The 24,416-nt window shown below is 46.1% G+C and overlaps 2 protein-coding genes across 2 annotated transcripts in view; one reads left to right on the top strand and one right to left on the bottom strand.

The window, feature by feature from the left end:
- KCNIP1 (potassium voltage-gated channel interacting protein 1) overlaps positions 1-24,416 on the top strand; it is a 337,230-nt gene that overhangs the window by 19,321 nt on the left and 293,493 nt on the right. The gene's annotated exons all lie outside the window — the stretch shown is intronic.
- KCNMB1 (potassium calcium-activated channel subfamily M regulatory beta subunit 1) lies at positions 1,398-10,134 on the bottom strand. The gene is made up of 4 exons (XM_041750276.1): positions 9,977-10,134; positions 7,652-7,809; positions 6,452-6,623; positions 1,398-2,328 (listed from the first exon to the last, which is right to left on the bottom strand). Exons 2-4 carry the CDS (start codon positions 7,783-7,785, stop codon positions 2,059-2,061), a joined length of 576 nt encoding a protein of 191 aa, XP_041606210.1. The 5' UTR covers positions 7,786-7,809; positions 9,977-10,134; the 3' UTR covers positions 1,398-2,058.

The following is a 24,416-nucleotide window of genomic DNA, read 5'->3' on the forward strand; positions in this document are numbered from 1 at the left end:
CAATAGTGTCTAACTGAGTTTCTACAAGGCAAACTGCTTAGCACAGTGCCTGGCATGTAATACAGAAGCACCAATAAATGCTAGTTAACATTATCACTGGTATAATTGCTTCTGGAAGTTTCTGAGTATTCAATTACTTCCATTCTGGCCACCTACCATGTGTCAAATCTCTATTCGGCCCTCCCAACTACCCAATAGGAGGAGTCCTTTTTTTATAGATGAAAAAATTGAGAACCAGAGAGATGAAATCTAGCAGAGGCAGAGACAGATTCATACCTAGGGGCTGCGGCTGGAATCACAGCTCCTGAAGGAACTTCAGAGACATCAGCCTAACTTCACATCTAGCTCAGGACTTGCCCTGTCAAGCAGTCATTTATTTATTCTGAAAAGTCCAATGACAGGGCACTGGTTCTCTACACGAACGGTTGTCATGCTTGAGGGCACTCAGAAGCCACTGAAGCCATTGTCAAAACACAGAGTGCCGTCCCCGTCCCCTGTCTGCCACCTCGTCTCACCCCATCACATCCCCTTGAGGCTTCTGACTAGGAAAGGCTAGAGAGAATGTGCATTTCTCCCAAGGCCCTGCAGAATGCTTATGTCACTGCACCAGGGGCCATACTTTGAGAACCACTGTTCTAGGAAAACTTCTTGGAGTAGTAATAATAGAGATGATGGCATGCTCCGCTTGTGCCCTTTTCAAGTGTGAGACACGCTTCCCTTGCAGGGCCAGTGCCATACACTTACCTGCATTATAAATTATAAATCCCCATCTATGTGGTTACCTTCCTTCCTTTAAGAACAGAGAGTTCTTAAAATTTGTATGTTCTCAAAAGTCTGCCTCTGATTGGAGCCCAGCCCCTTCCCCGTACACTTCCTCCTGCTTGGTGACGTGAGGTTCACTCATCCAAATCCTTCCAAGATAATATCTGTCACTGCTTTTCTGATTAAAAACAATAAAACCACATCTTCCAACTGCTGAAAATTTAGAAAAGTACCAAAAATAAAAAGAGGGATGAGAAAGTAAATTAAAATTAGCCACCATCTGAATTCCCAATCCCACTGTTAATATTTCGATATACTTTGGTATATTTTCTTATAGCCTCCTGTGATACATATTTTTATTGACATATTTTATGTCATTGTACATATAACATTACATTCGTTCCAGGTATACAACATAATAATTCGATATTTGTATATATTGCAAAATGATCACCACAGTAAATCTACTTAACATCTGTCACCATACATAGTTATAATTTTTTTTTTCTGATGAGAACTTTCAAGATTTACTCTCTTAGCAACTTTCAGATATGCAGTATGGTATTGGTTTTTTTTTTTTTTTAAATTTTATTTATTTATTTATGATAGTCACACAAAGAGAGAGGCAGAGACACAGGCAGAGGGAGAAGCAGGCTCCATGCACTGGGAGCCCGACGTGGGATTCGATCCTGGGTCTCCAGGATCGCGCCCTGGGCCAAAGGCAGGCGCCAAACCGCTGCACCACCCAGGGATCCCCAGTATGGTATTGTTAATTACAGTCACCATGTATAACTGGAAGTTTGTAACTATATTTGTTCATATTGGAATAAAAATGTATATAGCACCTAGTGTCCTAAAAGTAAATTCTGAATGTTCTCTATACACGGGAGCTGCTGTTATTTTCATTATGGAATTCAAAGAAGAAAGTAAGGTTTGCCAAGGATGGCAAAGGTAGGCTTTTGGGCCAACCACGAGAACACAGGCACAGAGATAAGCATCATTGTTATCTGAGGGCTGGTGGGTGGCACAGTAGGGTTTCAGTTAGTTGAGTGGGGACAGGTAATGGAAAGCTGTTATCAGCTGGCCTTGGGCTCTCTGAAGCCCCAGGGACTCATTGTACATTCTTACCCGAGAATGACTTATCAGAGGCATTTCCCGAAGCCCAACCATGTAGCAGAAGTTGTTATGGATCCTAGTGGAACAGTGCGAAAGCAGGGGGAGGAGGCGGGGATAGGTAAGTAGGGAGCAGCCAGGGGATCCCCCTGCGGCCCAGGCAGCTTTGCGGTGTGGATAGGTCTACTTCTGAGCTGCCAGGATGGAAAGGGACTGGTTTATCTTGACCATGGCGATGATGAGGAGACCTCCGGTCAGCAGGAAGGTGGGCCAGAAGAGAGAGAAGAGGAGGGTCTGGGGCCCATAGAGGCGCCGATACAGGACAGTGGTCTCGTTCTCCCGGGTTGTTGAGAAGCAGTAGAAAATCTGTTGCTCGTGGAATTTGGCTTTGACCTTCTCCACATCGGCCCGGGCCACTTGGTAGTTCTCCAGGCTGCCTGGGATGTAGGAGCACTGCAAGGGGGCGGAGAGGGAAGCAAGAGCACCCATGAAGTTGGAAATCCCTGTTTCTTTGGGAGACATGAGGGGCCAGCATGAAGTAAAGAAAAGTGTTGGCTTTGGAATCGGGGCCCCCAGTGGGAATGAATTTGCCGAAAGCTTGGCAGGCTGTGCACTGCATGGTTCTAGAGAAGCCTTCACTGTTGTTGGTGAGGGTGGGGGTCCAGGAGCTGCTCAGCGTACCCACTGCACACCCAGAGCCAGGGGCCCAGCTGCAGCTCTGGCTCTGCTTCCATTGGCTGTAGAACCTGAGGCAAATTGCTTACCTTTCTCAGCCTTGATATCTCAGCTCTTAAATGGGTTCATAGCAGTATCTCTTTCAAAGATTGTAATTAAAGAGGGACTTCAAGCTTATCTAACCAATGAGTGACACAGACTGAGTGGGCTCTGTATTCAGGCTTGGGACAGAGGTCATACACTCAATTCCCCACAGGGCTCATGCACGTAAATGTCCACATGTGAAGTGGGTGAGGGAAGAAGATGACAAATGCCAGCTGACACTTGCCTTGCACCAGAGAGGACTGTCAGGGAGTGGTGGCGCCTGGTGAAATGGAGAAAGCCAGAAGCATCCAGACTGGCAATGATCATGCCATCTGCATGACGGATGCCAGGCGATCCAGGAGACCTACTGTAGCCAGGCCTCTGACATTTCAAGAAAAGCCAGAAAGCCAAATTTTAATGTGAACTCTCACAATTTTAAAATGTTGGCAAAAATTTAAATTGAAAACCCTTTGAGGGTTTGTGTGAGCCAAACAAAAGATCATTGGCAAGCCGGTAATTGACACTGGGATCCAAAAGTAAGAGAGAACACATTGGAAAGAGCTTGTACAAGCAAAGCATAGTATACACTTAATTCTGACACTGATTGTTGTGGCTAGGAGCCCCTGGCTTGGTCAGAAGAGATCCAGCTGGAAAGCTCTGCAAAGAAGGCACAAAGTAGAAACACTGGTTTTATCTCTGCTCTGTGCTGGGAGGTCTGAATGTTGTTTACGTGAGGCTCTGGGAGATGTTCTGCAAGGTGGTTTCCCCACAGCACCTGCAGCAGACTCCCTGGAGAGCTGACCATAGCACAAGTTCCTATTCACTCTGAATTGCTGAGGGTGGGGCCCCGCAAACAAGTGACTCCTTCACGCACAATAGTTTGAGACTGCTGACCTGGTACAGTCATGTCTGAGATCAAAACGTGTAGTGTTGAACCAGCTTCTCCCCAGGCCTTGGCTACTCCCTGGGTTTGAATGAGACCCTGGCCCCAAAGCTGCCTGCCCTGATAGCACTCAGCCAGCAGTAAAGAAAATGGTTGCATCATGGCTCTGACAGCCTGGGAAGTGGGGAAGCTGTGTCCAGAGCAGGTTTCCAGCCTGCCAGGGAGCAGCTGAGGTGCGGGAAACCTGCCTCCAAGAAATCTGACATTCAAAGTCATTGGGTAGTGCAGGGTCCCAGTAGCAGCTGAATTCAGAATTCTGAGCTGAGAGGACCTAGACCATCTCCCCAATGCCTCTGACTCTGGCTCTGGGTAACCCAGCTCACTGAGCAAAGGTGTGGCTGTAGAGCCAGACAGACCTGCATTCAGCCACCAGTTCTAAGTTATGTGACCTTGGTGAATGCCACAACCTCTCTGAGTCCTGTAAAATAGGTTTGTGAGGGTAGCTGCCTGGGTGAATTGTCATGGAGACAGGACTGGAGGGTGTGCTGCAGAAACTGACCCAGGGGGAGGCTGGCGACCTCAGGTCAGGCAAGCCAGTCTGCTCCCAAGCCCTAGCACACCAGTGATGGATCGCTCCTGCTTGTCTTTGGAAATTTGTGTCTTGCTCCTCGGGATAAATCAACAGCCACTAGATGTCAAAGAAGCAGCAGGAGTCCTGGTAGAAGCTGATGTAGGGAACTTGGGAGGCTCTACCTCCATCTGGTGGCACTGAGTCACTTGCCTTGCACTCTTCAGGCCCACTTCTCAGTGACGCCCCAACACTGTCAGTAATCCCACTGCACGCCCTCGCCCTCAGCACCCTGCCCTCCCCATCCCATCAGCTACCAAACACTCACCATCAGCACCCATCCCTACCACAGGCTCAGTCTCCACCCCTACTGTTGGCCATGGCCTCAGCCTCTCTGCCCAACCACTGAACTTTCCACTCCTCTGTACCACCCTGATCATGCATCTAGGACCACAGACACTTTAAACACTCCTGGTCGCTCATGGAAATAATTCTAAACCTCAGAATCACCTGGAGACTCCAGAGATTCTGCATCAGTTGGTCTGGTGTAGAAACCCAGTTTGGGTAAGTGCCCAGGTGGTTCCAATGCACAGCCAGAGTTGAGCGGTGCCAGCTTGCCCAATCACATTTTAATTCCATAATTCAGTGGTCCTTGGCAGAGATGACAGGCACACAGCCTGTACGGTGCCAGAATATTATTAGCATTTGCCTTCTCTACAGTCTACTTGAATTTAAATTCTTGGGAACCAGTAGAACCTTCCCCTGGGAAATGCTACGGGAAATGGAGGATCAGTTAGGAGCCACTTATGACTCCGCTCCCTGCTAAAATCTGCACCACGAGCATTAATCGGAGTGAACTTGTTCCAGATAAAGCTCTGGCCTTCTGAAACAAATGCAAAGGAACTTCGTGTGTTCCGAGCCCAGGTTGGTGAGAGACCCGTCCTGATAGATCAGAGAGACCTGACTGCCTTGGCATTCACTCTTACTATTTTTGGTATTGAGGAAGATCACCGCCCCTCTCATAAGGTTGAATCAGTGTGTTTTTTGGTAAAACGGTGATTATAGATAAGCTTAGCCCTTCCCCCAATTCTCTTCCTTATGTTGGTCTTTTAAAGCTTAAAAAAAATCCCAACTGGATATAAATGCCTAACCCCATGTTTTGTGGGATGGCTTCTTCCACCTGCTTCCTTAATCGTGCTATGTGGTGTCTTGCACTGGAATTCAACACACGTTTCTCCTTTCCTACTGCGTTGTATCTGCTGTCTCACTCAGATATCCTTAAAGACTATCTTTTTAGCAAAATAAATAAATCAGTAAAGTGTTTTCTATATTAGTTTCTTTAAGTATGGGAACTAATTATTATCCATAACTTGTACCATTCTTCATTAAAGTTTTGCTTCTCTCAAAAAACAAACAGCAACTTACTACAAACAAAAAGCGTTCTGATTCCATAATTGGGTCTTGTGGAATGCACCTCTGCAGCCTCTCCCTGCCCCACCGCACCCTGTCTCCTTCCAGTCCCGTCTCTTCTAGGCCCTTCCTCCCACCATGCCATGGTCTATGCCCTCCCCTCACCATGCATGCTGCCCTCACGTGTCTGTGTATCTAACATCTGCTTGATTTTTAAAGTCTAACCCAAATGCTTTTCTGATACCCTCACCTCACTGTTGGCTGGAAAAAGTTACTGCCACCTTTAACCCCATACTTTTCTCTGTTCCTCTCCATGGCACCAATCCCTCCCCACTACATACTATTTCCCAGATGAGCTCTCTCCTCCTGAGTCCAGAGCTCCTAACACAGGAAGTGCTCAATGACTACCAGATGAGTGAGTGAATCATTAAATGGATATGGCCAACTTGTATTTTCTATATGAAAGGATAGGATGGGGGGTTGGGGTGTGTGTGGGGAAAGGCAATGATGGGAAAATCTCCCGGGCATTGATTGGCCTCCAGAGATTGCTTCATCCCTGGGCCTCTGGTTTCACCGGGGGAGAGGGGGTGTCTCAGGTGTTCTCCTCCATGGGCTCAGCTCTGGGTCTGGCCTCTCATTTGACTTGCTTTATAGAAATACCTTCTATCCACCTGACATGGAGCTCAGCACACCACACAGCCTCTGATTTCATAGCAGCATTTCAGCAAAGGTGGTACCTGCGACTTAGAAGGGCTCAGTGGCCTGGCCATACAGCAGTTAGTGGCAGAATGGGGATTCAAACCCAGGTCTGTCTGACCTTACTCTGTCAAGTAGGCTCAGCTTTCCTAGCCTCTACTCTCCAGAGCAGGGATGGGGATTCCTTAGGAAGAGGCCCCCACACCTGCCAGGGGCAAGGGGACATGTGCCCAGCTGCCCCCCCCCCACACCATCAGTACCTGCTGGTTCCGGTCCCGAGTGTCCTCTGTGTGGTACAGCACAGCCCACCGGCCCACAGCTGACACGTTAACCCACAGGCACGGGTACTGGGGCACCTTCTTGCCCTCCAGCTCCTCCTGCTCCCTGATGTTGGTCTCAATCAGATGGCACGTGGATTTCTGCGTCCACACACTGGGGAGACCATGCACATATGTACGTATCTCAGAACATGGGCTCCAGGCTTGAACCCCTTTAGAGAGACCTAGGGCTGGGACCCTCATCTTGTCGTAAGCATCCGGCACTAAAGGAGTGTGAACGCAGAGTTGCCCAACCCATGGCAAGAACCATAGAATCAGAATATCAGTGTTCGTTTGCCTCTTAGATATCACCCCTTGGGTAAGATTCCAACCTGGAATCACTCCAGGGTTATAAAAAGTGAGGAGGAAGCAGGCCCAGTCAGACTAACAGGCTCATCAACACATCAGAGAATCAACTGTGACTCATCTCCCGTTTATCAGGCAGGACACACATCACCAGATGGAGGGGTTGCCAGCAGCTGGAACATGCCCAGAGGCGAGGGTCAGAGACTTAGCCTCAAAAAACAGGATGAGAGAACTGAGCATGTTTATTCCAAACAGAGAATGGATCAGGAACTTCACAGATTTCCTTTTAAAAGCTCAAGTGGTTGACATGTTAGGGAGCAAGGAACATTCTCTGAGATTCCAGAGCAGAACTCCACAGGAGCAGGTTTTGGTTCATTGTAGACATTTTCTACTTACAGAAAAAACCCAAAATGAAATATGCACAGTGACGTACTGAGCTCCCCGTCACTTGAGACATTCAACAGGAGGCTAGACGCCCACCTGACCAGGAGGTTTCAGGGGGGGAGTCAAGCAGTGCAGACAAGCTATGAAAATCTAAAACCTTTGATTTCTCCTGGGATCAAACTCACACTGGGATGTTTGCTCTGATCCTTCTTTGTTTCTTGTGAGAAGGGCCTCCTGTGTCTGCTATACCCAAGTCCCAGAACCCCCGATGAGCAGAGTCCAGCCAGCCCTACCCTCCCTGCACTTGAACCCTTCACCCTAAGAATGATTGTCCAGACCTTCCTGCCTGGTGTGAAGTCAAGGGGAGGGGTTTGAAGAAGACCGGGGTTCCTGGCAGACCAGAGCCTTAGGAGAGCGGCTGGAGGATGGGAGCAGGCCAGGAGAGTGCCCTACCTTTTCTGGTAGAGGGGCAGCATGGTCGTGCCCAGGATATAGTAGGCAATGACAGCACACATCACCATGGCCACACCCAGGCAAAGGGCTCGAGTCTCTCCCCGCTTTTGGGCCATCACCAGCTTCTTGCCCATGTCCACGGCAGGCAGTGGTCATTTCTAGAGCCATAGAGGCAAACAGATATGAGATCAGCCCAGGCAACAAGTAATCCACAGAAGGGGGGACAGGTAAAAAGGGAGAGTGCTCAGTGATCAACATCACCTCTAGTTCTGTACGGAGTTTTGTAACTTCAGAGGGCTCTTTGAACTCACGCAAACCTCCCATTAACTCTGAGAGGCAAGTGTTACATCTCCATTCTACAGTTGAAGGATCTGTGGCTCAGAGAGGTAGAGTGACTTGTCCAAGGTCACACGATGTGAGATAGGTTCAATAATGGCCCCCAAGAGGTCCTCTCAACCCTGGGATCTGTGAGTGGTACTTCACGTGGCAAAGACTTTAAGTTAAGGATCCTGAGATAGAGAGATTATCCTGGACTATCCATGTAGACCCTAAATGTAATCATAGAGGTCCTTACAAGAATGAGGCAAAGGGAGATTAGACACAGAAGAGAAAAAGGCGATATGACCAGGGAAGAGAGATTGGAACATTGTAGTCACATGCCAGGAAGTATGAGCAGCCACCAGAAGCCAGAGGGGACAAGGAACAACAGATTGTCCCCTCAGCCTCTGGATGGAGTGGGCCCTGCTGACACCTTGATTTCGGCCCTACCAACACCTCACTGGCTTCCGGAACTATGTGAGAGATTTCCGTTATTTGCGGCCACCAAGTTTGCGGTGATGCATTATGGCAGCAACAGAAAAGTAATACAGGAAATAGATGAATACAGTGGGCAGCAGGGGTGGGACATCTGAGCATTTTTTTCTAGGACACTCATCTTAGAAAAACCTGGAACATTTCACAGTTTGTGAACACAATCCCAAGCAAACCTGGCTGAGTTGGGGGCAGCAAACAGAAAAGGGGTAGCAGGGCCCACTCAGTGCCCCAAACAAAACCACTTCTTTCCTGGAGTTGGGGTGTACCTGAGGAGCTGCCCTTGGCATGTGCCCTACCTTCCAGGCTACTCAGTCGTCTCAGGGGCATTGACTCCTCTGCTGCAAAACATCTTGTGTCCTCCTGGCCCTGGGCACTCCAAACACTGGGAAGGCAGGAGTGCTGTGTGACCAGATCTGGGAACTCAGGAGGAGAGGAGTTGAGAGGCTCCCCTGTCACAGAGAAGTCTGAAACCTGCCGCTTGCTCAGATCCCACCTGTCTGTAACGCTCTGGTGAGATCGTCTACACCAAGTGAGTAGGTTTGCAGAGTCGTGATCAATGCTCCAAAGACCACTCAGGAATGGGGTGAGGATATGGGTATGTGTATGGGTATGGGTATACGATTTGACAACCATAGTGAGAACCTTCAGACGGGACGAAGGGTAGGCACTGCTGATGGCCTAGAAAGAAAGAAATGGATTGTGGCTCTAATAGGGGGGATTTCAGTTAAACTCCAAGAAGAATTTCTCACTTTTTTGAGTTGCTAAATACCTCTGGACTTTTTGGCTAATCTTCCATCTAGAAAAGTCACTCAAAGCCTGGGGTGAATTTAGGAAAGATGGGAAAAATTAAAAGAAGATAGGACCTAGCATTTTGGTTGGCATTCTTGTCCTTAGAAGGACAAGGCACAGAGTACAGTGTTCAAGCGTTTGGTGGAGTGTGGGGCAGGGATTCTGAAGTCAGCGGATCTGGAATCAAATCCTCACTTTGCCACTTAGCAACCATGTGGCTGTAAAAGGAGAATAATAGTACCTGCTTCAGACAGTTCCTACAAAGACCAAGTGGCATACCAAATATCACATATTGATCCCAGTGTCTGGCCCAACACAAGCTCTCAATAAATATTAGCTGTTACTCTTAACAAAGGGAATCCTGAAGGCTTGGAGCAGAAGTCCCCAGGGCTCTTGCTGAGCCAAGTTTTGTCCCACTCCTCCCCTGGGGACGAGTGCCAGGACTGGTGCTGCTCTCCAGGCTGCTGACCTCTGGCTGCTCTGGAAGCTGGGACCTGAGTGCTAGGAGTGACCCAGCCATGGAGCAGACCACCAGAATGGGCACAAACACCAGCAGTGCTAGTCTTGGGTGACACCACTGTCAGCCCCCCTGGAGCCCAGAATCCTGATGGACTTCCCTTAAGGAAGCAAGTTCCCACTGCCAGCCTCTCTCCCCCAAGACCTCCCCTCTAGCCCCAGTGTTTGGAGAAACCACTCCCCGAGTGCTCTGGACGCAGTACTCACAGTTTCTGCTGCCCTGGAGTCTTCAGCAGGCGGATACTTTCTGCCTGGCCCCCAGCCCCCACCCCAAAAGAGGCTGTCTGAGCTGCAGCAGCAAGCTTGGGCTCTCAGCCCATCTCTGGGAAAGCGGCCTTTGGTCCCCATCTGGGACGAGCCTCCATGCCCAAACATGGTCAAGTCTGAGCACACAGCCCCAGGACACAAACTCCAGAGAGCCGGGACCAAGCCCAGGAGACGAGGGCAGCTGTTACCCAGGCCTCCACACCTGTAATTTTCAGGGTCTGTAGGAAACAGATCTTGAACAAAAAAAGCAAAACTGAGAAACCGGGAAAGACCATCCTGGTACATTTAGAGACTTTTCTTCGTCATTCACTCTCTCTGGGCTGGCAGAGAAGCCAGGAATAGGAAATGATTTTCCTTTCGTTGACACAAAGGAGGGAGGAGGAGTTAGAGCTCCAAGGGGTTGGGCTTATCAGCTACTAGGGGGCTGACATATCCCCATAGAAGCATCCAAACCCTTCTGAACCTTTGGCACTTACATACTGTGTGACCCTGGGCAGGTCACAGCTGCTTTTCTGAGCCTCAATTTTCTCAACTATGTTATTAGGACTTTTTTTAAAAAACTAACTTGTTTAGGGTTATGATGAGTGTTAGGGATACCAGAGATTTGAGGCAGAGGAAGAGGAACCCACCTTTTAAAGCTCAGCCAAGCAGAAGCTAAAAACAGTGAGAGCTCCACGGCAGTTCCAGCCAGCCAGGTCCAGGGACAGCTTGCTCAGCTAGTGGCCTCCTTGAGACAGCCAAAGGACAGTTTGGGGTCATGGGAAGGGATTTGTTCCTCTCAATATGACAAGTGAACAGCAAAGAGGTCTTTTAAGGCCTGAGACCTCACAGGTAGATTGACAACGAGAGACACAGGGCCTGGAATGAATCCCTGGAGAAATGATTTTTCAAGATGGTCCTCGGCCCATCTAGGGGCCAGAATAGTCCTTCTAGGGCCCAAGAATTAATGCAAAAATGCCAGTCCTTCCTCCTGCTCCCGTGGGGGAGACATACACAGTACATTCAACTAAGCCACTTTTAAGTATGATCAAAGCGCACATATTTTACTGAATGAGTTATTAAGGGTTACACATTTGGAATTTATAAGCAAATACCAGCATTCTTCACAAGGTACTTTTCCCCTCAGAAGATAGAAACAAGCAAGGAAGGGGGACCGTGAGCTCTCATCACAAAAGCCCCCTTCAAAATGCTGGGACAAGCTCTGTTCTCTAGATGATGTGGAGAAAAACTCTTGTCCCCAGCTGGCTGTGGAGCTGTAGGTGAGGGGCAAGGAGATCACAATGCTATGACCATAAAGATTAGCGCTTCTGCATTAACACTGGCTGTTAGAAATGACAAAATGCTTTCCCAACTCCAAACTTCCAACGCCCTAACAGATAAGCACTGCAGGTTCATAACAATCTATTCAGGTAGAGATTTTTCTGCCCATTTTATAGATAGGGTAACTGAGGTTCAGAGAGGCTAAATAAAATGCCCAAGGTAAGTTACTTTGCATCTCTGAATCTCAGTGTCCATTTCTAGAATGGAGGTATTTATACCTAACCCCTTTTTGTTTTTGAAAAAGAAAAGATCACCTAAGCTACCTAGCCAGCAGACTGTATTTTCCAAAGATGGCCACGCCAACATGCATCCTGTCTCACATCTTACAGCGTGACATCAACACTCCTCCATCAAGAGGGGCGTCTGCATCCTTCAACCTTAGCAGAGCTCTGTAACCACCTTGCCAATAGAATGTGGTGGAAGTGACACTGTGTGATTTCCAAAGCTAAGTCATAAACAGTGCTACAGCTTTCACTGGGCGCCCTCTCAGGACACTTCCCTTAGAGCCAGCCCCCAGATTATGAGGAAGCCAAGAGGCCACACCAAGAGCCATGGTGTTCCAGCTGACAGCCCCAGCTGGGTTCTCAGCCAACAACCAGCATCCCCCAATGACATGTGAGTGAAGAAGCCTGCAGATGCTTCTAGCCCCAGCCATCAAGCCCCCCAGCTGAGGCCTCAGACATCATGGAGCAGCCATCAGCCCCCTACTCTGTGCACTCTCTGAATTCCCCATTCACAAAATCCATGAGCAAATTAAACAGTTTTTTTATGCCGCTATATTTTGAGGGAATTTGTAATGTAGTCACAGTAACTGGAATATACTGTAAGTGACTTAAAAGAGAAACTTACTGTTGCTGGTGATTGTGGTAGTATTGAACTAGTGGGGATGAGAAACCCTGAGATGACTACAGGGAGTATGATGGGGGAGCTTTAGAAGTGCTCTATATGTTCTGACCTCAGGTTGCTCACTGCTGCACAAATGGAATAGAAGGGAGGTGTTATAAGAGGGAATTCTCATTTCTCAAGCAACTACTATGTGCCAGGGCATGAGCTACATCCATATGTGAGAATACATACATACACACACACACACACACACATGCATCACATGCATATACATATATGCATGGCTGTACATTTATACATACAAGCAGTGCACAGTGCAGTAAGTATGTACATATCTACATATACACATATGTATGCATATCAAGCATACACATACATTTACACACATATACCCATGTGTGCACATACATATGCACATATAACGCATACGCACTTATACATGCATACACATGCACATGTGTGTACACACGTGCACACATGTACAGATATCTGCATGTGCACACAATGCACGCATGCACACACATACATGATCCACAAACCTATACACATATGGACACTTATATGCACACTACGAGCATATATACATGTGTGCACATGCATGTACATACACACGTGTAAATGCACGTGTACACATACACACAGATGTATATGCATACACAAACGTATACACATATCCATTCCTCTCAGCAGTCCTCACAAAAGGTCTTGTTTCCATGACTTGCCCAAGGTCACTCCCCTGTCACCTGATGCAATGGAGCCTAATGTGAACCTGCGCTTGCTGACTCCACAGCCCATCCCTATCCGCCTTTGACTCCCTGAGGCACAGTCTTTAAGAGAACCAGAGTTTTTTCACAAGTCAGCTTCAGCTGCTGTGCAAACCCCTCTCCTCAGTCCATAGCCCTTTCTGGATGCTGCATCCACTTATTTATTTAAACCCTTTTGAATCAATATCTATTCTCTGCCACCACTTGGGATAATAAGTCCCATAAATCAAATTGGCAACCGTGTCCTGAGCCAGAGCTGAGGGTGTGTCCCCTGCCGCGTGTCGCTGGGAGCGAGTGTGAGTCGCCCTCAGTCCTCACAAGGCCATTTGCTCACAGACCCTTGAGGACCTGCCTTGCGGAGGCTCTGAATACATCACTGTGCTATAGTGGATCCTGGTGGGAAAGGGGAGACATAGATTTTTAAAACTGCAAAAAGACACAACGGAAAACTAAACTATTATATTTTCAGGGAGAGAGTAATAAAAAAGGAAATCACAGTGAAAGATTTTTCAATGGAGTTGAGAAGACAAAGTATAAAAATAGGACAATTAAATGTCCATATTTGAATTAAATGGCAAGACTGGACCCAATGAGGACAGGCCTGCCCCTTTTGAGGGAAGGGAAGTCTCCCACCTTTCTCGTCTGATTCTTCCAGCCAGTGTTTCTGCTTCCTCTCATTTTTCTTACTTAGTGACAAGGTATTTTAGCCTGCTATATTGTTAACATAATTGTAAGCAGCTTGAAATCCTCTTTGAAACAAGGAAGAGCATAAATAAATAAAGAGCACTGCTCTCCATCTGTGCGGTCAGGTTGCTTTCTGATGCCTCTTCCTTACTGCAAAATCATCCACGCTCACTGTGAAAAAGTTGTACAATAGAGAAGCGCACTAAGAAGATGAGGCACAGTGATAACTGGGAGGGAATTGCTGGTCAGGTTGTGTGTGTGTCCTTCCAGATTCTCATAAAAGGATGCATGCATTCTCTCCCTCCGGAGGGCACATCCCTGTGTCCCCACCTGCTAGGGCGCTCTTCCTCTTCCCTGGCACGCGATTTTGGGATCCTCACCCCACCTCCTGTTCCCTTAGCCACTCTCCTTGCCTTCTGGGCCAGGTCAGTGCTGTGATTGCACATGCTCAGAGCACCATGTGCAGCTCCTTCAGAGCACTCACGGTCCTTGTAATGTTGCACCTATTCCCCATTCACAGGTCTCCCCACTGGAGTGTAAGCTCACTGAGACCCAGAGCAAGAACTGTTCTGATTCACTGTCACATCTCTAGATAAACAGAATCTTTGAGGTATTTGCTGTGGTTTGTGGTTTAATTTGAAAAAAAAAAAAAACTCTTGCTTTTTCAAAAAACATTCGCCATCTTAACCATTTTTAAGTGTACAGTTTGGGAGTGGTAATTGTTTTGATATTGTTGCGCAATAGATCTCCAGAACTTTGTCATCTTGCAAAACTGAAACTCTACACCCATTAAGCAACAACTCCCCATCTCTTCCTCCTGCTTGGCAACCACCATCTACTGTCTGTTTTTCTGAGTCTGACTACTTTAGATACCTCGTATAAATAGAATCATGCCAGAATTGCCCTTTTGTGTCAGGCTATTTCGCTCAGCATAATGTCCTCAAAGTTCATTTATGTTGTAGCATTTGACCAGGAAAAGACCTCTTTCTCCTTAATGTAATGGAATACTGTCATCATTTTGCCATACCAGGAAACATTTTTTTTGAAACATTTTTTAAAAGTTTGGACAGTACTGTTTTATATGGGTAAGCTGTAGTATATTTAATTTAAAAGGTATGGTGTTGGATATTTATGAAGGATGCTTGTTAGTTCTTGGAGCTCAGAGTCCTCCTCTGTTGCTGGGTGGACCTGTTCCATCCATCTCCACTGCACTTACACCCATCATTGTTCTGGAACTGACAGGTACGGGGGAGATTGGATCTATAAGGACACAATTTAAGCACCAGAACTTGGGGATAAAGATGACAGAGCCATAGAAGTAGAAGATGGCAGCAGATTTCAATTTCCTAGCCTTGTCCAGGCCTAATTTGAGCCTTGGGGGAAGAGAAACAAGGCAGAGGGAATAGATGCAGGCTGATGGAGCTCTTTTCACCCCATAGTCTTTGGGACTTTGGGACTCTGGAGTGATGAGAACAAAGGGCTCACAGTGATGCTGTGGCCCTGGGCAGTAGCCCCCTAATAAGGGAATCTGCATCATGACTTTTAGCAGCTGCAGCAGAGGCAGTGGCCTGACATAGCCCTGCACCAGTCAGGGTCTTGCAAGAAAGGTAGGGCTGGTGATGTGCTGAGCAGGCTCACACCAGCTTCAAGAGAGTGCTTGTTGTTAAGTCACTGGGAGCTGCAAATCAGCCACAGGGGGAGCAAAATCTACAAACACTGCAAAGCAGGGCTTTTGCTTTTTGAAGAACCCAGTTTCCCAGGTTGCCACTTAGAGGGCACACTCGAATTGGGAAAATGGAGGAGGTTTTAGGAACTACTGACAATGGGGTGGGTTGGGAAGCACAGGGAATGTTGTAGTGCCCTGGGAGCTAGCAACATGGGCCTGAGGGCTGAGGGAAGGGAGCTGTGTCCCACCATCAGAAAGAGAGTCTCCTTGAGAGGGGCTACCTCCAGCCTGGGACTCTCAGTGGCTAAGCTGGGGGAATGAAGAGCTGATTTCACCATCTGGAGACCCTTCTTCTGATTTCCTGAACCCTATTCACTGAATCCAACTGGTAGAGAGAAGCCGATTGCTCCAATCCCTATGGTCAGCCTGCAGGAAGAGTCTAAAGCAAAGTGGGGAGTGGGTCTGAAAGGGTAGCCAAAAAGATATGAGTCCATCTCCTTGAGGTGGCTTTTGGGTTAGAGAATCAGCAAGCAGATCAGAGCAGAGAGCACTGGAGCACAGGAGGGAATCTCTGCAAACCCCCAGGAATATCTGCGGAGCTGTGAGCTGTGCCTCTGAGCCCAAATGTTTGTATATCAAAATAAATGTTGCTCATTTGTAGCCTCCAGCTGATGAGAGCTGAGAAAGCTCAGGTGACATAAACAGTGCTGCATTAAATACTCCTTGCAGTTTTTTGCCCATTCCATTTCCCTAGAATAAAGACCAGACAGCTGAACAAAAATTCTAGAGCAAAGGTTTTCGACATTTCTCAGATTTTGATATTTATTGTATACTGTTTTCCATAAATTGACACCAATTGACAAATATGTGTACACAGCCGGTACATAGAGTAGCTGATTTCACACATATTCACCAATCCTGGGCACGATGAAATTTAGAAATAGTTGTCTATTAGCTAGATGAAAAAATTTTAGACCCAGTTTTATTTGGCTCTGCTTAAATTACCAGCAAGGATTGAGCAGTTCTTCATATATTTATTTAGATGCAAAATATTTTATTTGTCCCCATTTTTTTAAGCTCAGAGGAAGAAAATCTATGAAAGCAATTCATATAGTGCCCAGCACATGGCCAGCACTCGATTTACCACTCATTCCTAAACTCATTCAGCACATGTTCATGGCATGTCTAATGTAAGTGATGAGGAGTGAACAAGAAGTCCCCTGCTCGGGACATGTTTGACTCTGGCAAGACCAGGGCCCCCAATCTACATTATCTGCTCTTACTGGTACCTGTCAGAATGGGGTCAAAGAACAGATTGACATTCCCTTGCCTGCCCACTTCCATCTCCTTGAGTTGTGGAGACTTTGAGGCTGCAAACAGAATATATCTATCCCTTTTGTGAGTCAAAGAATATCCCTCATAGGTTAGAGATCATGTAGGTTGACAGCCTGTACGTGTCAGGTTCTCTATTCACAAACTGATAGAGGCAAGTTATAGAGAATCTGATAAGTACAGAAAGATAAAAGGAAGCAATCAAAGTCCAACATCCCAAGGAAACCACTGTCAAAGTACTGGTGTTTAGAATATGTTATTTTAAAAAAAAGAATATGTTATATTATTATTATTATTATTATTATTATTATTATTATTATTAGAGAGAAACGGAGGGGCAGAGGGAGAGGAAGAGAGAGAGAATCTTTTTTTAATAATAAATTTATTTTTTATTGGTGTTCAATTTGCCAACATACAGAATAACACCCAGTGCTCATCCCGTCAAGTGCCCCCCTCAGTGCCCGTCACCCACTCACCCCCACCCCCCGCCCTCCTCCCCTTCCACCACCCCTAGATCATTTCCCAGAGTTAGGAGTCTTTATGTTCTGTCTCCCTTCCTGATATTTCCCACACTTCTTCTCCCTTCCCTTATATTCCCTTTCACTATTATTTATATTCCCCAAATGAATGAGAACATACACTGTTTGTCCTTCTCCGATTGACTTACTTCACTCAGCATAATACCCTCCAGTTCCATCCATGTTGAAGCAAATGGTGGGTATTTGTCATTTCTAATGGCTGAGTAATATTCCATTGTATACATAGACCACAGCTTCTTTATCCATTCATCTTTCAATGGACACCGAGGGAGAGAGAGAATCTTAAGCAGACTCCATGCCCAGCATGGAGCTGGACACAGGGCTCAATCTCACAACCCTGAGATCATGACCTGAGCCGAAATCAAGTCAGACACTTAACTGACCAAGTCACCCAGCCACCACTAGAATATATTCTAAAGACAAATGCAAATGCTTTCTAAAAATAAATTTAGGAATATTCTGTATAACTTTAAATGTGTCCTTATTTTAAATAGGAACACCTTCCCATTAATGTAATATTATTTTACAGCATAGGGTTTCATGTCTCTAATAGTCCATTTTACCAATGTGCTATAACATGTGTATTTTCCTATTATGAGACATTTAGCCTGTTTTCAAAGTTTTGTCATTATTAGCCATCCTCCAATGACAATTTTTGAATCAGGTGAGTCTTTGCTCACCTGATTCTTTTCTTCCAATAGACTTCTAAAAGCAGGAATCAAAGAATATTAGCCTTTTAAAGGCTTCAGCCCCCTTCACTTTTCCTGGAAGCATTAGATCCAATAAGATTCAAACTTCCCTTCTACTGGTGAGCTATGTGAGATCAGAGACTTATTCAAAGCAACTTACCTAAAGCCATGCAGCTTTAATGGTGCAGGGACTGGGATTCAGACATTACAGCCTCTCATGGGTGTCAAAACTGAGGCTGGAGCCCATGTCCACTGACTCCCAGGCAGTGTTCTTGCCTTACTCCTCTTCTGTAGACTACTTCTCTACCCATAACTAGAGCCCTCCGTCGGGCTCCCGGTGCATGGAGCCTGCTTCTCCCTCTGCCTGTGTCTCTGCCTCTCTCTCTCTCTCTGTGACTATCATAAATAAATAAAAATTTAAAAAAAAATTAAAAAAAAAAAAGGGATCCCTGGGTGGCGCAGCGGTTTGGTGCCTGCCTTTGGCCCAGGGCGCGATCCTGGAGACCCGGGATCGAATCCCACGTCGGGCTCCCGGTGCATGGAGCCTGCTTCTCCCTCTGCCTGTGTCTCTGCCTCTCTCTCTCTCTGTGTGACTATCATAAATAAATAAAAATTTATAAAAAATTAAAAAAAAAAACTAGAGCCCTCAATTCCTGGCCACTAACATGTGGCAGGCCCTGTGCTAAGTACTGAGAACATAGTATCTCATTTGATCCTGACTCTATGACGGAGGTACTGTGATTGCCCTCACTTTATAGGTGGACACACTGAAACAGAGAGTATCTGAGACAAGTAGAGACCTACTTGTCCAAGGTCATAAGATCACATACAGAGCTGAGACTCCTACCCTTCCTTGCTATGATGATGGAAATTTGAGCTGTCTAAATATGGGAGGCACGAGTGGCATGTGGCTTTTGAGCACTTGTAAGTGGCTAATGTGAGTGGAGAATTGAATTTTTTAAATTTTATTTCATTTTAATTAACTTAAGTTTAAACAGCCACATGCGACTGGTAGACAGTCTACAAAGTCATAAACTGCTGGCCCCTGGCATTGCCTTTTCTTTGGCTACTTGTCACCATTCTCGACAAGTCCTGGGAAGGCTCTCCCTGCAACCTCTCCTCAGCTGGGGAGGGACCCGGCCTGGCCTTCCTGAAGGTCCTCATCAAGCCTCAGCCTGTGACTCAGTCTGAGCCAGGACCCCGAGCAGAGGCCACCCCTTGTTTCTGACGCTGGCTCTTAGGCTGCCCAGAGGGGGCTGGATCCAATAGCTGCCTCCTGCAGGCATTTAAAAAAAGATGCTGCAGAGAAAAGATTTTTAATCCGCCTGTTGCACATTAATAAATATATATGTTTGTGATCCACAAATAATAAGAAGCTCAAAGTCTCCATTTACTCTAAGTGGAAATACCTTTATGAGTTTCACTAGAACCTTCTCTGAGAGTTAAAAAGATAGACTTGAACTCTATATGTCCCAGAAGACGCTGTCTTTAAGGAGCAAATTGTAGAAGTGTACAGTGCTGATTTTTTTTTTAATTCACCATTTACTGAGTGCCTTCTTTATGCACAGCACCTGGCTAGGCCCTGTTCACACCTCACTGTGTTTGTTTTCTAGCATTGCAGTAACAAATTCCCACAAACTAGGTGGCTTAAAGCAATCTAAATTTGTTCTCTCACAGTTCTGGAGGCCAGAAGTCCGAAATGAAGAGGTCGTCAGGGCCCTGTTCCTACAAAGTCTCTAGGGGTGGATCCTTCCTTGTCTCTCACAGCTTTTGGTGGTCCCAGGCATTTGGAGACTTGTGGCTGTGCCATTCCAATCTCTGTTCCTGTCTTCACACAGTCCTCTCCTCTTCTGTGTAGCCTGTCTCACAAAGACAGTTACCATCCGATTTAGAGGCCTCCCAGATAATCCAGGATGATCTCAAAATCCTTAATTACATCCGCAAGACCTTTTTTTTTTTTTTAATTCTTCTAATAAGGCCACATTCACAGGTTCCAGGGATTTGGACATGAACAAAGCTTTTCTCAGGTAGGTGGGGTAAGGTGGGGAGGCAGGAATTGGGACACCACTGAAGCCACTAAACTCACCTTATTTAAGCTGCATGACAACCTTGAGAGGCAGGGGAATTGGCCAGGATGGATTAACTGCTGCAACAATTTCAAGATATTATTGGCTTTCCCCAATTATAGTGCATTTCTCATGGAATGAGAGTCCAGAATATACGCTTCTGGTTGGGTGGATCCCCACTAGGTGGTTGCTAGTGGTATCAGGCTTCTTCATCTTGTGGCTCCACTGTTTTGTGGCCTTGAGGTGACTCCAGAATTATCTAGCCAATAGACTGGAAGGAGGGAGTGAGTGCAGAGAGAAAATGAGGGTAATTGATAGATAACCACCTTGACCTAGAAGTGACAGATGTGACTTATCTTCATATTCCATTTGTGAGGACCAGTCACATGGTTCTACTCAGATGCAATGGAGTCTGGGAAATGTAGTCCGAGATGAGCAGCCACTTTCCAGCATGAATTGGGTGGGAGGATGAAACTTTGTTGGTCAGTCTGTGACTGCCACAGTATCATTCATTTATTTATTCCTCATTCATGTAATTCATTCTTTCACTTATTTTCCAGAAGATGAATTTGAGGCTCAAAAGAGTTAAGTGATTTGACTAAAGTCACACAGTTTTTAAGGCAGAATTCAGTCAATATTGTCATCTGGATTTGGTGCCCCTCCTTCAGGTGGGTCTGTTCCATCTTTGAACTTTGCACACTGTTATTTATTTATCTGTGTGTTTGCCAAGAATAAGATTGATCAGATTTATCTACTTGAGCCTCCCTGTTCCTTCCCCACTACCTGAGCAGTCAGTCCTTTGCCCTCAACTGTCAGATTCTTTTTCCCTCCTTCTGCCTATCCCTCTAGAGGATGGGGGGAGAGTGGTGGCTTTAGAGAGGCGGAGACAGAGAGGTAACACAGAGCTAAGAGCTGGAAAGGGAGGGGGTGGCAGAAGGAGAGAAAATCCATATGGGCCAGATGTCCTAGAAAATTTTCTCTGGTTTGACATGTGAGGGGTTTTGGAGCAGCTCCTGTTAGAAAAATTCAGGAGCAGAGGAAAAATATGAGAGACGTAACTGTAACTATGAGTTTTATCCACTTTTATGCATTCAAAGGAAATCAGTGATTTTCTTTTTAATTTGGTTAAATGTCTTCTTTTTTTCTGGACTGTACTTCTAGACTACAGCTCCACATGGAGAGAATGGGCTCCAGGTAGCATGACCACAGGTACCTGGTAGCTCAGACAGCCTGTGTTTACTCCAGTCAGCCACCTTCACTTTCAAAAATAATACAACTTGAACAGTAGGTTATGTGGCCATGCTAACTTTGGTGTTTGAGTGGATAGGTCTCCCCATAAGACCAAGGACTCACCTAGGAGACCATGTCTGCTTCACCTCTAAATGTCCAGGCCCAGCTCAGGCCCTTAAGCACAGTCAGTGCCAAGGAATGGATGCAGGGACCAGGAAGGCAGAGCTGTAATTTGGGTCCAGGCCTTTGCATTCCAAATGCCAGGCTCATCCTGCTATGCCAGCTCTGGTTCTGGAGCTCTCCAAATACAGTGAAGCAAAAGGTAATGGGGGTGTCGGACTGCCTCCTCTCTGGTTTGTGAATACAATAGAGATTCAGGGATGGGAGCTACTGGTGGCTACTGAAAACACCAGAGAACAGTTCCCATGTTTCCCATTTCAGAGCCTCTGGGAAAGAGGGTCAGTGTCCCAGGGACACCCTTCCAGAACCCACCATCCTGGCCCTACCTGGAGGACACAGCTCAAGCCTCCCTCTGCATCCGTAGTAGGCAGACTAAAGAGATCATAACTTGAAACACCAACATGCCAGAGGGATTTGAATTAGAACTCTTCAGATAAGGAAATTCAGCTCCTTTTTCACTTTTTAAAATGTGCATTTATTTTTCATTGCAAATAGCGTAAACATAGTCTTAAAATTTTGAAATGAATAATCTTTTAAAGAAATGATCCCACCATTTTATCCTAGTCTTTGCATTTTGGAATCTTTTCCTCTGGGAATTTTTCCCCATTGAAATGGTTTTTCTGTACCTAGTTATACTCATAGACAGATGTATCAGTTATCCACTGCTGGGTAACAAACTCCCAAATTTAGCAACAATGACTCATGACTCTGCTGTGTGGTTCTTCTGGTCTGATCTGAGCTTGGCCAACCTCAGCTGGTCCTCCTTATGTACTCAGTTGGCCCTTGTAGGCCTCAGTCATGTCCCTTGATTGGCTGGCTATCAATCAGCTGGAGTGACAAGGGGTTTCTTAGCTTACTAGATGAGCTTGTTCTCATGGTGCTGGTTTCAAGGGCAGTGAGTGAAGTGGAACCTGTAAATCCTCTCAAGGTCCAGTCATGGCACTTGTGCCATGTCACTTACACCATATTCTATTAGTCCAAGCTGGTCACAAGGCTGGCCCCATTTCAAGAGGGAAGGAAAGATCACCTCTTGGTAGAGGAATTTGCAAAATACTATGGCCATTTTTGCAATCGATTGTAACTATATAGTTTTGTACTCTTCTGCTTTTTCATTCATTATTGTATTATGATCATCTTCTCTTATTAATACAAAGTCTTCACAACATTATTTTTACTGCCTGCATTATGGTTAGATGGTAGATAGACTACAGTTTACTCAACTGTTCCTCATCTGTTGGATATAAAGATTACTTCCAATTATAAATAAGTCTGCACAGAATATCTTTATGCAATTAGTTATTTCTGTCATTTTCATTATTGCTTTGGAATACACTCCCAGAATAGAGCCAAAAATGATATATTTTTAAAATATTCTTGATGTATACTGTCCAGTTGTATTGCAAAGAAGTGCCACTTTGCCTCCAACCCCAAGAAGAGTGATTTTCAGCAGTAGCCTGTATGCAAGCCTTCCTGCAGGCCACCTGGCTTCCCCTGGGTCTCCTTGCTTTCTGGTGTACCAGGTCAGAAAGCTGGAATAAAAGCACAGGCTTTCTTTGGGCAACATTAGCATCTGTGGTCAGTGTCCAAGGGTCAGCCTTGTGGTAGACGACAACTGATTCAGGCCCCTGCAATTTCTCACCTCTTGTCTGTCAGCACCTGGATAATATGTCTCATGGACCAGTGATTCTAACCATCTGTACCATCTGTACCTGAACTGGGGAGCAGGTGGGACCTCAGAGAGATTCCTGTGTTGGGCTGGCTATGGCAGTCCCTCCCATGGCTGTGTGCAATGCCCCTGCTCAACCATAATTCCAGGTGATCCCCATGGAAACCCATGTGACTGGCAACACTGAGGTTGGTCATACTTCTGGATGGAGACTTGGGACCCATCCCCATTTCCCCTGGGACAAACCTCCCAGTGGGGACACCCTCTTCCACTTCCTCAAAACTTATTTGCCTCCACTGCTATTTCTTCAGTTCCCATGTTTTTAACACACAGAATAATCAGGTAAATGATTGTGTCAACTATGCTTTCCTCTAAGATAATAGACTTACAGCTATATGGAAGGCTTCTGAAATGGATGGCATAATCTGGGGGGAATATTGGATACCATGATTAGAGGGTTGGTGGAAGAGAGATTTGGGGCACGTTCATGGGAAATCAGATACATGGGTCTGGATGTTGAAAGAGCCTGATGGGACTGACTTTTGGAATGAGGCGGGGAGGAGTAGGTTGGAGAGGTTGGAAAGGCATCATGTGTGAGCTCACAAACTTGAAGTTTGTACACCCCAGTTCCAACCTCTACTACACCCATTACTGGCCCTGTAAACATAGCCAAGTTATTTCACCTCTCTGTGCCTTAGTTTTCTCATGTGTAAAATAGACATAATAATCCATAAGGATAATTGTGAGGATTAGGGCAATAAATGACAGTTAGTAATAATTGCACCTATTGAATTTAAAAAAAAAAAAAAGAAAAAGGTGATTTGGACACAAAGAACTCTGTGGCTTGTCCAAAGTAGCCTTGACTGGGACTTGTTCATTGGGGACCAGAACCAGCCAGGCGGCCTTCATATCCCAAGAAGCCTCTTCTGTATCCTCCCATAGCATCTTTCTCTACTTCTTGTTGGCTCCAGCTTGGAGAAGACAGAGGATTTATTCACTCACCCTCTTAGGCTCCTTCCTGCCTCCAAGTACTGTAGCCAGAAGGATCCTGATGCAGAAAAGACCTTCCACCCTGCCTAGAGTGTGGAAAGTTCCAGGCCATTCACATTGGTGAGGTCCAAAGCCAGAAAGAAGAGAAGGCCACTTGCCTGAACCTGGGCCATGATACTCTGTAGGGAGTGACAGTAGAAGGCCTCAGGGCTGGAGACCTCATGTAAGAACCCCAAGTGATGTGAGGCCATCAGCTTATTCTCCTGAGCCTAGTACAAACTTTAAATAGTTGGTTTTTCGAGACAAAACAACCTCTCTTTTTGCTGATGAAATATCCTGCCTATGAAACCATCAGTTGATGGAATCCACAGAGCAGTGTGGAACCTAGAGATGAATCCGAGGGGCTGA

This window comes from Vulpes lagopus, chromosome 3, assembly GCF_018345385.1.
Source record: "Vulpes lagopus strain Blue_001 chromosome 3, ASM1834538v1, whole genome shotgun sequence".
Taxonomy (NCBI): domain Eukaryota; kingdom Metazoa; phylum Chordata; class Mammalia; order Carnivora; family Canidae; genus Vulpes; species Vulpes lagopus.

Bases quoted from the DNA above. Each gene is read 5' to 3' on its own strand.
- KCNMB1 (XM_041750276.1), bottom strand. From the start codon at position 7,785: ATGGGCAAGAAGCTGGTGATGGCCCAAAAGCGGGGAGAGACTCGAGCC. The intron at 6,624-7,651 runs GTAGGGCACTCT...TGGTCTCCCCAG, and splicing joins CTGCCCCTCTACCAGAAAAG to TGTGTGGACGCAGAAATCCA. The intron at 2,329-6,451 runs GTACTGATGGTG...GCCCCCTTGCAG, and splicing joins CTCGGGACCGGAACCAGCAG to TGCTCCTACATCCCAGGCAG.